Below are 16,362 nucleotides of genomic sequence, written 5' to 3'. Positions count from 1 at the left end.
TTTGCCAGTCGGTGGCTGCTGTGGTGCTCGGCCCGCCCTCGCCTTGTCACCAATTTTGGGCAAAGCCGCGCGGCGGCGCGCTACGTGACGGCCGTGAGTCAGCGCGCAGGAATGCGGAGGACGCTTTGTTCCCAGCTTGCCAGCGGTCGAACGTGCCGGGGCCCGGGCGCGGTGGGCCTGACATCACCGCGCGGCTGCACCGCAGCCACGTGCGCCCGGATCAGGGCCTCCGCCTGGAGCCGGAGCCTCTGAGGGCCCCTCAGGCCCAGCCCCCGGGAGGCCTTGTGGTACCTAGTCCCTAAATGGTGCCAACAACGCAAGTCTCTGTATGAATCACCTAGAAACCGCTTCCCCCTGACCTCCATCCCTTCCTCGTGGGACAGTCAGATAGCCTGAGTCCTCCAGTGGCCCAGTGGGGGTGATCTGCGGCCTATGGGACACACATGGAAGCTGGTATAGGAGAAGGAAGCAGGGATGAGGCCTTTGCTTGCCCTGCTTCCAGCGTGGCTGGTGTTTTCCTTCCCTGGGTCTGGGCTTGTCTTGCAGGCAAACTGTGACCTGACTATTTTGCCTTGCCCCAGTGTATTAGGTAAGGGGTGCAGGACGTTGAGAAATTTGCGAACTACTGATGGCCACACAGAAGGACTTTGGTGTACTGGATCAGTGTCATGTGATGACAGATTAACTGAGTGGCAGACACTGTGGTCAGTGGATGTTGAGGCTCAGAGACAGGAAGCCTAGACCACATTAGTTCTGGTATAGCGGTTAGCAACCAAGGCAATCTGGGCTTCTTCATTCAGTTGGATATGGGCCCTTCTTTGGGCTGGAATGCCCAGGGACCCCTCAAGCTGATGCATACTGCTCACATTTCATCTCTGGCAACTGGAGTGGGAGTTCTGAGGCTCCAATGTGTGGGGGGTGTACCGAGATGAAGCAGTGATGTTTGGGTCAGGGTCCCTGCAGCCCTGAGTAAATCATCACTTGCCTTAGTTTTTTTTTTTTTTTTTTTTGGTTTTTTTGGTTCTTTTTTTCGGAGCTGGGGACCGAACCCAGGGCCTTGCGCTTCCTAGGTAAGCGCTCTACCACTGAGCTAAATCCCCAGCCCCTTGCCTTAGTTTTTACATAGAGGGCAGAAAGCAGATGGTCTAGTGTGTGGGCTGCAAGGGTTGGCCGAGACAGGCTGCGTGGCAAGGGCTGCAGGGAAGACTTTTTGGATGGGTTGTTTCTCCGATACATTGTTACCTGCTTTCTTGTCTCACCGCATCCATGCTCCCTGACACCAGGACAGACTTTCCTAAAGCCAGCTTTTGCAGGAAGTCATCTTTGTAGATGCTGCTTCAGGGACTCTGTAGTTGAGGGGTCTTCATGGGGACCTCACCAACTAGGAACCCGAAAAACTTGGGGCTGTTCCAACATCCTGAAATTCTTTGGTCTCTGTTCCTCTCAGACTAAGTTCTACAGGAGGAAACAGAGGTAACCTTGTTCACCTTAATGCCTAGCCTATTGTGGTGTATTTGTGTGTGTGTGTGTGTGTGTGTGTGTGTGTGTGTGTGTGTGTGTGTGTGTATTTGTGTGTGTGTGTGTGTGTATTTGTGTGTGTGTGCACGCCCGCGTGTGTGTATTTAGTTTTAGAGACAGGGTCTCATTAGCCCAGGCTAGCCTCAGATTTACAAACCCAGGTTGTCCTGTTATTTTTCAAAATTCACCAAGTTAATTAATTTATAGATATGGTTGCATGCATGTGCCGCAAACTGGTCTCAGGCTCTCTATATGGTCAAAGGTGACCTAGAACTTCTGAGCCTCCTGTTTCCACCTCCTGGGTGCTGGGATTACTCCTGATTCCTGCCTTGTTAGGAATCGAACCCAGGGCTTCGTGCATGGCAGGTATTCTACCAACTGAGCTACATCCCTAGCCTTGTTCATGATCTCCTCTCCCCTCACATCTTTTCTCCCATGTTGGAACTGCAGTTTGGCCTCCTTCTCCTCAAATGAACGTCCAGTGATGAGTATGGGCTGAAGAAGCCGAAACCCTGGCTGCCCCTCAGTCTGGCATCTTCCTGTACGGCATTACACATAGGTACATCCTGGGAGGGTGGCGCCATAGAAGTTGGTGGATGCCCCCCTTCTTCCTGTAGCCCGAGGACCATGCATTTAGGACAGGGTCTTCCTCTTGTCAACCATACCGAGGCCTCACTTGCAGACCTCTCAGGGTGTGAGCTGTGTACAGAGGTGAGCTAGCCAGTGCAATGGCTTAATGTGGGGTACCCAAGGTCAGCCTGTTCTGGGGCCTCTGCAGCTTTACTGACCCTCAAATTATGTGTCCATTTATGGGGAATAGGGTCCTCCCTTTTGTGAGCACTGTGGGAACTTGCAGGCACAAAGGTCTTAATACCAAGTAGCTGCTGGTTCAGCACTAGGCTCTGGCCTTGGCCTATCCCAGAATTCCAGTGGCCCCCATACCACCGTCACCCTCGACACGCAATGTTGTATTAATGACACTCCTCCTGCAGGCCCCTGTGCTCACAGCTCATTTGGTTCCCTGGTAAGGACATGGCAGACCCTGTTTCTGCTCAGAGCCAGCCACTGCAACCCAGAGATGGAGCTAGGGCCTTGCCACATGGCACACGCAGTCGAAGAAAATCTGTAATTTGCTTCAAGTGGGAGCTGATGATCTCCGAGCCCCTACGAACTCCAAGACCTAGAAGCTCCAAGGACACGGGGTGACAGGTAAGACTAGAGCAAGTGTCTGTGCATGCCCCACCCCCTGCACAATTCCTAGCACTTGAGAGCCCCGCCTTACCCTGGCACTCCTGCCTGGATTCCTGCCCATGTGGTTTCCCCTCGGCCTCTCCTTCACGTCCGCTGGCAGAGCATCCCCAGATGTCTGCATTCCTCTGACATGAAGACGGCCACCTTGGGGCTGGGCCTGGCTAGGACACCCGTGAGTGCTGGCTAAGCTGTGTGGGGACACACCTGCAGGCACCTGTGCCTCTGTGCCCATGTATGGCTGTGCTCCTGTATGCCCATGTGTGTGCACTGCTGGGAAGGCACACAAGGGACGGGGACACTGTGTGGAGAGTCATGACTTCACTTCCTGGAGGTAGTTGGGGGGTCTACTATGCAGCATCCCCCCAGTCTGTGGATGGGGATCTTTGCTTGTGCACCGGGGTGCACGCGTGCCTCCTGCACCAAAGGAGCCTTGCATGTGGGGGATTGTGTGGCCAGCAATGGCCTCTCGGAGGCTCAGCTCATAGCCACTGGAGGAAGCTAGAGCAATGAGAGGAACAGGTCAGGATAAGGTCAAACATGGAAAAATCATTTGCTTAGTTGGGCTAGACCCTGTCTCCATGTCCCATTTCCTGCTTCAACCCTCAGAGCAGCCCCAGAACACAGAAAAGTGGAGGAAGTTCCTTCTGTTCAAGGCCCAGAGAGGGCAAGTTACCTGCCCATGCTCACCTGGCCTGTGAGTGGTAGAGTTTGGGTTCAAATCTCTATCTGCCTGATTCTAGACGCTGTCAGTCAGGGTGGAGTGGAGGGACTGCAAGGGCCTAGACAGTCGCACCTATGTACTGTGCAGCCAGGCTCATGCTGTGATCAGAGAAGGGGAGGGTCTCAGAGTCCTACCTGCCATGACTGGGAAATAGATAAACACGTAACGGTTCGCATGTAACAGTTTGCATGTGCTGGGCCTTGCAATACACTGTTCTTGGCATGTAATAACATCTAACCTCTAATAGCCTGCGTGCTTATTACGTTATTATTCTACTATGTAATATTTATTATATTATGTAATAATATGTAATTATTGTTAATAGCCTTGTCTCATTTTAGATGTGAGGAAACTGAGGCACAGATAGGTCAAAGAGGTTTCCCAAAGTCCCACAGCTGAGAAGTGGCGCAGGCGGGACCTCACAGTCTGTGTCTTGGCTCCATGGTCTGAGGGCGCAGACCCCATGCACATTGCTGCAGTGGGCACCTTCTCCCACAGCAGGGGAAACTGAGTCTATGCTAGAATGGAACCTGGGCCTGTGGCTTAATCCTACATGGGACTTTGCTGCTCCCAGCTAGAAAGACTCGAATCTCTCCAGACTATAATTTCTCTTCCATACCCAGAGAGAGCAGATAGGAAGGGCTGTCCCCAAGTTGCCAGGTAGGGAGTCCTAGGAGGAGGCGGGACAGGCCTGGCAGTTGGCACAGAGTAGGCAGGCAGCGGAGGGCGAGGCTCAGGAGCCGGTTTTCCCAGGCTGTGTCTGAGTAACCCTGTGTCTATATTTATCTCTATTCTTGGGTGAGCAAACAGAGCCCGATGCCAGGCAGGCCTGCCACCCCCGCCCGTGCCAGCCAGCATTGTTTTCTCACCTGTCAGTGGCCCTTCGCAGCATCACAGTTTTGGCTCTGAGCATAGCTTGGCCATGTAAGGCTTATAAGGGTACTTATGTGCCTGCTGTGATAAATCTCATTGTCTGCCAGGGAAGCTCTACAATGGATGGTTGTGGTTGTGGCCATGACAATGACCCAGGTAATGTTGGTTCAGGGGTCCTACCCCACGCAGGAACTAGGTAGTAGCTTTCAATCAATCCTGCCTTCACACTGGTCTACATGTGACCAGATTGCTTCCCTCTAAGACCTGAATTCAGAGGAGGTTTGAGGGTACAGAGGTCTAGGGTACACGCTACAAGGTTGAATGCTACACTCTTGTCTTGGGTAAAGAACCACTCTGTTCTGTGACTTACTTTCCCCGATTGTCAATGATGTGCTTTCCAGCTTCCCTAAATAATCTTCAATGTGTGTGTGTGTGTGTGTGTGTGTGTGTGTGTGTGTGGGGCATGGTTTTTGTATGTATATGTCTCTATATGTGTGCACATGTGTATGCACGTGGGTGCATGGTGTTATGTGTGTATATATCTCTGTATGTGTGCACATGTGTATGCACATGTGTGCATGGTGTATGTGTGTATATATCTCTGTATGTGTGCACATGTGTATGCACATGTGTGCATGGTGTATGTGTGTATATATCTCTGTATGTGTGCACATGTGTATTCACATGTATGCATGTATATGTGTGTATATATCTCTGTATGTGTGCACATGTGTATTCACATGCATGCATATATATGTGTGTATATATCTCTGTATGTGTGCACATGTGTATGCATATGTGTGCATGGTGTATGTGTGTATATATCTCTGTATGTGTGCACATGTGTATGCACATGTATGCATGGTGTATGTGTGTATATGTCTCTGTATGTATGCACATATGGATGCACGTGTGTGCATGGTGTATGTGTGTATATGTCTCTGTATGTGTGCACATGTGTATGCACATGTATGCATGTATATGTGTGTATATGTCTCTGTATGTGTGCACATGTGTATGCACATGTATGCATGGTGTATGTGTGTATATGTCTCTGTATGTGTGCACATATGTGCACACATGCACGTGGAGGCCAGAGGCTGACATCACATCTTCCTCTATCACTGTTCACTTTTTTGAGATAAGGTCTTAGAGTCCATCATCCCAGCTAGACAGCCCCAGAGGTCCTTCTGTCTTCCCAGCACTGGAATTACAAACATACTGTGCCATGCCTGGATATTTGCATGGATACCGAGGCCCCACACTCTGGTGCACATGCTTATGAGGCAGGAGCTTTACCAGCAGAACCATCTCAAGCCCTCTTTCCACACAACACGTAAGCACCAGGTTAGAGGCACCAGCAATGGATTGGAGGGAGGGATCTGCTGAGAGGGGACTGTCAGTTTTACTGGCTTACACCTGGCTAACCTCAGAGTCACAGCGGTGACAGTGGATGCACACAGGTCCCCAAGGGGAAGGATATGTATGTATTATGGAAGCATGTCTCACAACATGTAGGCACTTGTGGGCATCCCTGATTCTGAGAGGAACTTATAGTCTTAGGATGAATGAAATTCTGGGCACAGACTTTCAAAGGTCCATTCCAAAAGCAGAGGGGACCAAGCAGTAGTGAGGCCAAAGGGGTGATTCAGCCCGAACCAAGTCTTGGACCGTATCACCCTGACCTCATTCAGGATTGAGGGGTGTCTCTGTGACCGATTAAACTTCTCCCCTGACTCCGACCTCTGCTCTGATGGTGCCGAATCCCTGACCTTGGAGAGACCTAGGCCTGGTGCACGTGCACTGAAGCTCTGCGGGCTCCCAAGCTGGATTAGGTAGAATCGGAGGACGTGCCGGGCTGGCAGACTCAAGGGTGGGGTGGGTGCTGGCACACTGGAGCTGCCCTGTGCCTGATCAGGACTGGGCTGCAACCAGGCCTTGTATGGCTCTGCCAGAGTAGTTCAGCGGCGGCACCCATTGGCTGAGCCGGCACTCCCAGCCGGGGCTGCCCGGGCCCCAAACCACGGGTAACCAGAGCTGCCGGGAGCTGGTGGATTAGCATGCCCGCCCGCCTGCCTGTCTGCCCGCCTGCCTGCCATCAGGGCTGCTCTCTTCCTTTCCTAAAAAGGCAGAGCTGGACAGAAGAGCACTTGGTACTGGGGTAGGGTGGGGTGGTACATGCGGATCTGTGGAGAATATGGGAATCCTAGTCCTGGCCTCGGGCCAAGCTCTTCCCGGCTCTGGACATCCATTTTGTCATCAGGAAGAGGGCACCCGTATCTTCTTAGGTGGATGAGGTCGTGATAGGAGTCCGGGATATTTGATCTGGGGTACCCCAGCCCGAAGAGAGATCCCAGGGCTACAGAGGCCCAGGCTCTCTACGGGCAGCTGATCAAACATGGAGATCATGTATCAGAGCCCAGGCTCCCTATCACAGAAAAGATAAGTGGCATAAACGTTCTTCTCCCAAGGATTCAGAACATCACCCATGCTGAGCTCTGCATAACGGAGGCCCAGGCTGCGGCATCTTCAGGCTCTTACCCCGTGGATTACCATCCTCCTGAGGCTATCCTGCCTACAACGGCCTGTTCCCTAAAGATGGTAGGCCTGAGGCCAGAACGGGTATAGTCTTAGGAGTGACAGTAAGACCTCCCAGTCCTGTGGACTTCACCCACCTCTGGATGGAGACCCAGCAGAGTTTGGCTAAGATGTCAGCCATTGCTTTCCAGGGATGCTGGAACAGATGTGACAGCCTTACCACTTGTGAGAGTATGATCTTAGGGGCTGTCTTCACCTGTAAGAAATACACAATCTGCCCCATTTACTTCTCAAAGGGGTCCGGCTCTTGACCCATGCAAAGACCTGGAAGCCAGCAGCATGGCAGTGTCTGTCTGGCTTGGCACTAAGTGAGTGACAGGAAGGGGATGGCAGCAACTGGTGTGAAATTCACAGAGGCTCCTAGAGAGAGCTGCAATTGGACTCCAAACAGAGGTAGGCATGCAGCTTGGCACCCAGCACTATCCCAGAGCCAGAGAGGGGCTGCAGGATAAGGGGAGGAACTTGGGTTCCTTGAAATGCTACACTGGGGCCAGCCATAGCAAGAGGCTCTCACTAGGTAGCCCAGGCTGGCTTCTGACGTGAGATCTTCCTGCCTAGGCCTCATGCGGGTTGGAATTACAGGCATGTATCATTCTACAGTGAGTGTAGTCTCACTGTCACCACCTTTGGCTGTTGTCTAAGGACGGCACCGAAACTCACCATGCTGGACAGCTGTTTGCACTACAACTGAGTTGCAAACAACGTTTTTGGACACAGAGCCTGTTGCATCCTCTTCCCTGCTGCCTTGGATGAGTGTCCCCTACTCTATCTGCTCCCCCTTTCTGTCCTTCCCTTAGGGTACCCTCCCTGGCTTCATTAGCTATTCTGTATCCTTGCACACCATGGTTTCAGCATGGGATACGCTCTTTGCTTCTCATGCTTTCCCCGGGGTCACCCCCACCTCAGCTTCCTGTAAAAGTGCACCCCCTCTGAGGGTGACACCACTGTCCCTGTCTCCTCCCCATCCCATTATGGACTTCTGCTCCTTTGGCTCTGAGAAGTCCTAACCTTGTATGACCCAGAGGCTGTTTCCCAGCACCCTTGTTGCCCTCCCTAAGACTGGCTGTGTGGCTGGTTCTTACTGGTAACGAGACTGGTAGGGATGTGTTTGAGTTACTTCTGTGTCCATGTGAAGGAATATCTGTCATCAGCCAAGGGCAGAAAGGTTTATTTTGACTCCCAGTGTCAGTGAGCTCAGTCCACTGTGGCAGGAAAGGCATAGTTGGATGGTATGCGTCACACCATGGACCGGACGGCAGTATAGAAGGGGAATGCCAGTCTTCACCCAGCTTCCTCTTTCCCCACCTTTATTCTGTCTGGGCCATGGAATGGTGCTCATGTGTAGAGTGGGTCCTTGCTCGGTGACTGTTCTTTGGAAACATCTCATAGCCACGCCTTGCATATACCACACCAATCCCCAGGTGATTCTAAATTAGGGCAAGTTGATAACGAAGACTGACTATGACAGGACATTTGTCGCCAACGACAACACCGACTTTTTCTCTGTTTCTGAAAATCATGGGAGCACAGGAATGGAGCTGCCATCAGTCTGGGGTGATGAGAACTCCTCTGCTGATGTCCACTGAGGGAAGGAAGAGGTGTTTGCTGTCTTCAGCCACAGATGTCAGGTGTGCTTGTTCAAGCAGCACCGGGAAGTCGGTCCTGACTGGTACATCCTGGCTCCCACACCTGATCTCCACCCTCAGCCCTGCCATCGTTACAGAAGATTCTCACCTGCTGCCTGCACCACCACCACCTGATGCTCACGTCCTGGCCTCTGTCTCTGCAGCATCTGCAGTCCACAGACTCCATTCTCTGAGGTCCCATCCGGAGACAGGAGCTAAAGGCTGATCACTGCCCATCTTTTCTGCATTCTAATCACTATTGTGTGACCTTGGCTTTTGTCTGGTTAGTTTTTTTGTTTGTTTGTTTTTGTTTTGTTTTGTTTTGTTTTTTAGCTCTACACAAGCTACTCACATGGGCAGAGAGACTCGCAATTAAGCTTACATTAGCTTGCCCTGCAGGCAAGGCCTCTAGGTACTGATTTGGGTGGGCCTTGGGCAGGAGGGATAAGCAAACTGGCTGAGCCAGCTGTGGGGAAACAGGGCAATAAGCAGCACCCTTCTAGGGTCTCTCTTTAGTTCTTGCCTCAGGGGTCCTGCCCTGACTTCCCTTCATGGGAACTATAACCTATAATAAACCCTTTCCTCTCCAGGCTGCCTCCCGCCATGGTGCTGTTTGTCACAGCACTAGAAGGCAAACTAACATATCCTCCTTCCCTCCCACCACCCACCAGACTGACTCCATCCTCACCTGACGGCCCATAGCTTCACCTCCTGGCTTCCCCACTCACTGCGACTCTCAGGTCTCTCTGGCTTCGTCAGCCGCTTCCTCAGGCAATTCTACTCAGTTGCCTGAGAAAATCCCTCACAGAACACTCTGTGGCCTGTCACTAAGACATGCTGACTTCTCCTTTTTGGACTCCCAAGCCTCCTTCCCCGACCCAGGCCTCTCTTACTCCACCAGCCACGATGTTCAACATTTGCTCCCTGTCATCACAGACCGTTCCCACAGCTCTTCTGCTGCTGCCCAGCCACACGTGTGTCCAGGCCTAGGACAAAGTGACCTTTTCTGTCTTCGCCTCCAAGGTTCTTCAGTACCCACCCACCCCCATCCCCTGCAGCCATTGTGTCTGCAAAGGGCCATCACATGCCAGGGATGGTGCTGGTAAATCTTTTCTGTAAATTGGCATTGATCCTCTTTGCCCAAACAAACCCACTCTTTTAGGTCCCTAACTTCTGGTTAGCATCTGTCCCAAGGGCCCTCCACTTGGCTCACTGGCCTGTCCCAAGGGCCGTCCTTTTGGTCACTAGCCTGGTTTCCTTTCCTTGCTGTTACTGGGTCTTTTCTAGGAGAGCTTTCACAATACTCCAGTGCCTTGTAGCCTAGAGCCTTTGCTCTCTGCCACTGCTAAGGTGAGCCTGTGGCAAAGAAAGCTCAGACAGAAGCTCTCTGGAGGTGGACCCTCTCTCTTGCTCATCACTGCATCCGACGGCACGGCATTGAGTTCAGAAGATGGGAAGCCACATTTTTGCCATCCTGGCTATCCCAGTATCTGTGAACAAACTGCAGAGGACCTACTGTGTTCCAGGTATCTGTGGCCTCCCTGCATGCACCGTCTTTTAAAATCTTCATAGTGACCCTCAGAGCTGGAGCACCACCTCTTATTTTACAGATGAGCAAACAGGCACAGAGAGGTTAGACAACCTTCCCAAGCTCACACAGGCAGTCGGTGGCTGTGTCAGGATCTGGATTAGGTTCCACAGTGGTTTTTAATGAAGGTCATATGTCATAATTCCTGAATTTCTGAGTTCCCTTGTTTAGAAAAAGGGTCTTAGCAGCTGTAATTAAGGGTCTCGAGATGAGAGCATCCTGGATTAAGGTAGGGCCTTAGGTCCAGTGGTGTGTTGAGAAGGGGGCATAGAAGTATGGAGGAGTCAAGAGACTGGGTGTGTCAAATAGCCAGGAACACCACCACATATCGGTACCCACCAGAAGCCAAGGACATCTCCTCGGAGTAGAAGGACCAACTCAGCAACACCCAGACCTCAGATATCTCCCAAATACTGACCAGACTTAGCTTCAAAGACCAATGAGAGTGGGCATGTTCAATCCATTCCTGTTGCTGTGGTAACCATAGGGATGAAGCCAGGCTGCTCTCCCATGGTAATGTACTGAGGCTTTTATTGACAGGTCTGGATGTGAGGGAGAGGGGGGTCCCAGACTATGTGACTGTGAGCTCACCATTCCCCTTGCATGTGCTGATCGCTGTGCAATGAAATGAAAGCTGAGGGCATCTGGAGTTCTTTTAATCCCAATATTCTGTAATCCTCAAGAAAAGCCATGGCGAGGCAAGCTCAGTGGTTAGGAGCATTTGCTGCTCTTCCAGAGGACCTGGGTTCAATTCCCAGCACCCACATTGGGCAACTCACAAACGCCTTTAACTCCAGTTTCAGGGGATCTGTGGGCCTCCCCTACTTTCAACACACATTCACACACACACACACACACACACACACACACACACACACACACACTCACACAGACACACACATAAAACCAAATTTAAAATTGAGGAAGAAAAGCCATGAGCCAGGCCAACAGGGCTCTGTTGGGAATTTTCAAATTTATTCCAACGTGCTATTTTTTTTTTTTAAAAAATATCTTCAGGCTGAACACTCAGCCCAAGCTGTAATAAAGGTAATTGTCATACTTGTAAAAACGTCTCATTCACAGTACAGATGGGATTTACAACAAGGGTCACACACACCAATACTGAGCGATTCTTTCCTTTTGTATAACAGACTCTGTGCTTTAGACCTGTGTAGATTTTTTTTTTGTTTAAGTTTTTTTTGTTTTTTTGTTTTTCTTTTGCACTGATGAATACCATACCGACAACTGCAAGATACAAGTGTAGAAACTGGAGTTTAAATAAAACCACAGGCAAAACTACCCCTTTCCAGTGCGGATGCTGTACATTATCTACAGTACGAGGTTTGGAATGTATTGCCATTTAAGAACGTGGAAACTCTCTACAGACGATTTCACGTACAGAACACGTACAACTTTTCAAAGAAAAAAAAACCCAAAAACACGGAGGCAGAAATTTATCTTACAGAGTGTAAGTATCTTACATTTGCCTGCAGGGTTCCCTTTCTTCTTGATCACCACATTCAGTAAAGTGATCCGTAGAGCCCAAGCGGTTTTCAAATGCCAAGCAGACAGGAACCACAACACAGAAACAAATTTGGTGGCACTGACTCTGGGAACTTTCTCAGAAGACACTGCAGAGAGGACCTGTCTCCCAGGACTTTACCTGGAGGACTCAGCTGGAGCAAGGACTAGGAGGAGACTTCAGCTCAGACATATTCCCTCTTCCTGGGCCAGGTGGGGGTGGGCAACACCCAGAGGGAATGGGGAGTCATTTCTCTTAAGAGGTTTCCCTGCTGAGGCAGGCAGAGACTTTGTGTCTGGAAAAATAGGTAGCTACCCCTGTCAGAAGCCCTGGAAGGTCTTGGTGGCTGGGACCAGAGTATCAGCTATGATGGGAGTGGGAAAAGCGGGCCTGCCCTTGGTGTGGAAGGGGTTTAGTACACACAATGATGTGAGGTTACCCAGGGAGGGCCAACTAGGGCTCAGGCCTCAGGGATGAGTGGCTGGGAACTACCACCCTCAGAGGACTGATTTGACTAGACCTCCCCAACTGGTAGAGGTAAGGAGGAGCAAAGACAGTCTGTAGCGAGGCCATCTTATTCTGGTGTGTGTCAGCAGACCCCACATAAATGTCTGAACTAGACTGTCATCAACAGTAGTGTCACAGGCAGACTGCAAAGTCAGAAGTGGCTGGTTGTGGGTGAGGAGCCCCAAGCACACTCCTGGAGTGAGAGTTTCTCTAGGTAGAGAAGGTGTTTGCAGGCTGGGGTCCTGTGCTTGGGGTGGGGGTGGGAGAGAGCTTAGGAGTTTAAGAGCTGTGCCTGGTAGTGACATCCACTGCCAATTCTCTGGACATGTGTGTGGTACCAACCCTAGCTAGACTCTGTGTATTCTATCCCTGTCACCTAAAGGCAAGTCTCCAATTCCTACCCTTTGTTACATCCCGTTTCCCTGAGTCAAGGGTGCCCAGTAACTGTGGGGGTTATTCTGTCGTCACATTTGTCTGTCACTAGGCTGCTGAAGGGGACATGAGCAGGGGAATGGAGGAAGGGAACAGAGAGAGAGAGAGAGAGAGAGAGAGAGAGAGAGAGAGAGAGAGAGAGAGAGAAACAGAGACAGAGAGACACAGAGAGATTTGGGAGTAGAGTGGAGAGGTATCCCAAGGTCAGGATTTAGCCTTCCATCTATGGCCAGAAGCTCTTGCCTGGAAAGCCATAAAGTTCAGTTTGAGACGATGTTTTTTTTTTTTTTTTTTTTTTTTTTTTTGTCCAACTCAGCCTTTAGCATCAGTGGGGCCGGTGGGGTAGGGCTGAGAGGCAGAAGGGAGAGAAGCTGTGGCCTCTAGGTTGGGCTTCTACCCTCTTCCTTCCAGTGCCCCAGCCCTGTTCCTGACAGCTTCTCCCAGGTGGGCAGGAGACTTGCAGCAAGGCAGGTATCTGGAGGCCCCCAGTCTGCTACCCATGCCACCGTGCAGCTGAGCATACAGCAGGGAAGGCCCCAGTCCTCCTAATGCTTATGTCTTAAGCGTTGAGTCAGACAAAGAAGAAACCAGGAGACTGCGCTGGGCACTGGGCCTGTGGCTGATTTGCCCATCCAGCAAGGACCAGGCATGACAGGAACTAGGGGTGGCCTAGTACAGGGAGTCCATAGCCCTGCAGCTCAGCTCCCCATGAGCCTTCAGCCACACACCCAGCCTGATGCCCAGGGACAGGCCCTGCTTTGTACAGCGTGACAACAGTATCCAGCATGGCCAGAACAGGCTTTGTGATTTGGGAACAAGGCTATAGGAGGGGCCTCCTCACAATGGTCCTTTCCCCTCTCTTTCTTCCTTGGAGAAGGTAAAGAAACATTTCCGGAAGGTCTTAGAAATGGTAGCCATAGAGCCTGTGCCTCAGAGGGCTTGCTTTTTTTTTTTTAAGCATGCAACAGGTCAAGTTCCAAATTTCAACTTGGGATTTAAATTTTTGGTTATATTTCATTTTTTTTAAGCAGGGATTTTTTTGTTTGTTTGTTTTTTTTTGTTTGTTTTGTTGTGTTTTTTTTTTTCCTTGGGAACTGGAGAAAAATTTAAAGGGTTTGGGACAATTTACCAATCCTCTAAGTTAAGAGCAGAGGATCTGAGGAGGCCAGAGAAAGTACCAAGCACCATCTTTGGTTTCTCTCTGTGTGTATACACACACACACACACACACACACACACACACACACACACACACGTCAATCCTGCCAGGAAGGAAGTGTGATGTGCTGTCTCAGGGCCACAGGTGAAACAGAATCCAAACTCCAGGCTCAGAACAGGTCCAGACTAGGACCATCCCTAGTCCTGCCTTGGCCCCTCCATCCTGTGGGTATTTCTGAACATAAAGGAGCCAGCGTGTGGCCAGGCCCAGAAGGCAGAGACCTACAGTGTGTAGGAGAAAGGAGACAGATGGGCAAGCCCTGGGCGGAGGTGGAGTAAGGAAGGGAGAAGGTGAGAGCTTGGTTCACACTACATAGGATAAAAGATAATGTTCTTAGCCAGGTAGGGTGGGGAGTAGCGGGTTGGTTCCTGCCTGTATTTGTGTCCTGCTTTGGGGTTCTGGTTCCTCTGATGGCAGAGCGGGGTGGCTATGAACCGTATGTGTTATGAGTGGGGATCTTGGGAATCTGTCTGTAGGAGTGCTTGCCTTTGAATTTAATTATATTTTTCTCCCCCTTTCTTCTCTCTCAGTGCAATAGACCCTCTCTCTCAGGGACCTTGAGGTGGGGACGGCTGCCAGTACGGCATGTGGTGGTGGAGGTGGAGAGTCCCTCCTCCAGCCTTGTCCCCAGAGCACAAACTACTCACAGCCTAGAGCTCCTCGTGGATGTGTTTGTTTCGTTTCGTTTATGGATGTGTGTGATTTTTTTTTCAAGCAACAAAAGGTCTAGAAAAAGGCACAGGTAACTGCATATGTGGAAAAATAGAACAGACGGGGCTGAGCAGAAGCTGCATGGACAGATGGACAGATGGACAGATGGGAGAGGATGCCCGCGGGAGCAGTATGACTCCAGGCGGTTGGCAGGAAGTGTCTGCTGCCGAACACTGAGGCCAGTGCTGAAGTACTGCAGAGGCTTAGATGCTTGGGGGGCCGCTATCCTTGGACAGGAATAGAGGTGTCCTGAGCTCCCCTCTACCTAAGAGCTCAGGGGAGTCTGGGCGGGTCCTGGGTTCTCCAGAGAGGTTCCTGCTCCGGGGTGGAAAGCAAGTGGAGGTCTCTGCCAGGCAGTCCATGGAGCTGCTGCGGTCCAGTGGCGGGAAGCTTGAGGCCTTTAGGTTGGCCAGTGCGTGTGGTGATTCCAGGAGGCCCCTCCAGGATGGTGCCAGCGGGTGCCCTTGGGGCAGCTGTGGGGGGCAGGGGCTGTGTGTGCCCATGGTTTCTGCAGGGGCTTCAGCCCTGTGAGGTTCCCAGGCAGGAGGTCTTCCTGGGCCTCGGCTGGTCCTTTCCTCCTCCAGCTCTGAAGAGAGTGTAAACTTGGAGACCTTGGCCACAGGGGACACTGATGCTGAAGGGCTCTCCGTGGGACTCCAGCGGCTGCGCTCCTGGGCCTCTCGGGCCCCAGTTAGGTCACTGCCACCCCCTGAGAAGCCACTGACCCAGGCTGCACAGGGTCCTGACAGCAGGGTGGGGTGGGCTCCTGGTCGGGCCTGTACCATTTGGATCCCACCGATGGGAATGAGGGGGCAGGGGGTGCGATTCAGGTGCTGGGAATGCAGAGGCAGGTGGCTGAAGAGGTTCTCCTCACTTCGGCTAGGGAGGTGGCCGTGGAAGTCATGAGGGGCAGAGGATGGTCGGGAAGAGAGAGGAGCAGGACCAGCTGATGGACTTCGGGATTCAGTCTTCTGGAGGAGACAGAAAAACAAAACAGGAGAAGACAAGGGTTACATGCTGGGCATCTGCAGGACTTAGGGCTAGAGTTATAGAGGGCAGGGAGGCCTGAGGTCAGAGTAAGGCTGGTGAGTATGGCCAGAATCAGGAGTCCTAATGCTGTGCTCAAGGAGCTTCCTACTGGGAAACTTAGAGGGACATGCTGGCCCATATCTGTAGGAGGCGGCTCCTGGGAATGGGGATCTGTGGTTGCCCTGGTTTACCTTGGCTCTTCTGCCTCACCCCTTCTTAAAATGGTCTTGGCCTAACTTCACCCTTGCATATGAATTCCCACCCAAGGATTTCCACCTTCCACTACAGGAAGTTCAATGTGGCAAGAAAGATACTTTAGTCAATGTTCCTCCAGGAGAGATGCTGTGGGGTCCTGACAACACAATGCAAGCAATGTTCACAGGGACAGGGCCAGCCTTGGGCAGTGGCAGCCACAGGAGGCACTGTGGTAGCGGTACAGACACTGCAAGGCACCAGGACAGGGACAGTGTAGATGATGAAACGATATTGCGGGTGGTGGTGGTGGTGGTGGTCAGCACTAGTGGTGGTGTGGTAGGGCACGGTGGTGACTGAGGCAAGGTTGCTTCAACCACTGCACTCATGGTTCCACAGGGATGGTGTGGACTGTGATGTTCATGAAGGAGATGGGGACTGATGGTTTTGGTAAAGCTGTCTGTCACCTGCTCCAAGGACACACGTAGACAGGGAAGGGATGGCTGAAGGACTATACAAGTGTTTACATCCACATCCTCCCGTACCCTGCCTGCTAGGGCTAGAGCTGGCGAACAC

The 16,362-nt window shown here is 51.6% G+C and overlaps 1 protein-coding gene and 1 long non-coding RNA gene across 8 annotated transcripts in view; one reads left to right on the top strand and one right to left on the bottom strand.

Annotated features, from left to right (window-relative positions):
• The window catches only part of LOC148006020 (uncharacterized), a 42,058-nt gene extending 30,592 nt beyond the window's left edge, over positions 1–11,466 (top strand). The window contains exons 3-5 of one of the 2 annotated variants that reach the window (XR_015621095.1): positions 1,969–2,077; positions 2,511–2,727; positions 8,492–11,466. This is a non-coding gene — a long non-coding RNA (uncharacterized LOC148006020). The remainder of the gene's footprint in view (positions 1–1,968; positions 2,078–2,510; positions 2,728–8,491) is intronic. The other variant, XR_015621096.1, reaches the window with a different exon arrangement.
• Hivep3 (HIVEP zinc finger 3) overlaps positions 11,129–16,362 on the bottom strand; it is a 402,531-nt gene continuing 397,297 nt past the window's right edge. For 4 of the 6 annotated variants that reach the window (XR_015619738.1, NM_001107972.2, XM_087549276.1 and 1 more), the window contains 1 exon segment: positions 11,129–15,536. Coding sequence is in view for 4 of the 6 variants with exons in the window: in NM_001107972.2 (NP_001101442.1) it covers positions 14,769–15,536 (768 nt within the window). In the remaining 2 variants the exon portion in view is untranslated. 6 annotated transcript variants of the gene reach the window in all.

This window comes from Rattus norvegicus, chromosome 5 (assembly GCF_021556685.1).
Source record: "Rattus norvegicus strain SHRSP/BbbUtx chromosome 5, alternate assembly SHRSP_T2T, whole genome shotgun sequence".
Classification (NCBI taxonomy): Eukaryota; Metazoa; Chordata; class Mammalia; order Rodentia; family Muridae; genus Rattus; species Rattus norvegicus.
Note: the sequence above shows the minus strand (reverse complement) of the source record. Positions and strands in the feature narration are given on the sequence as shown.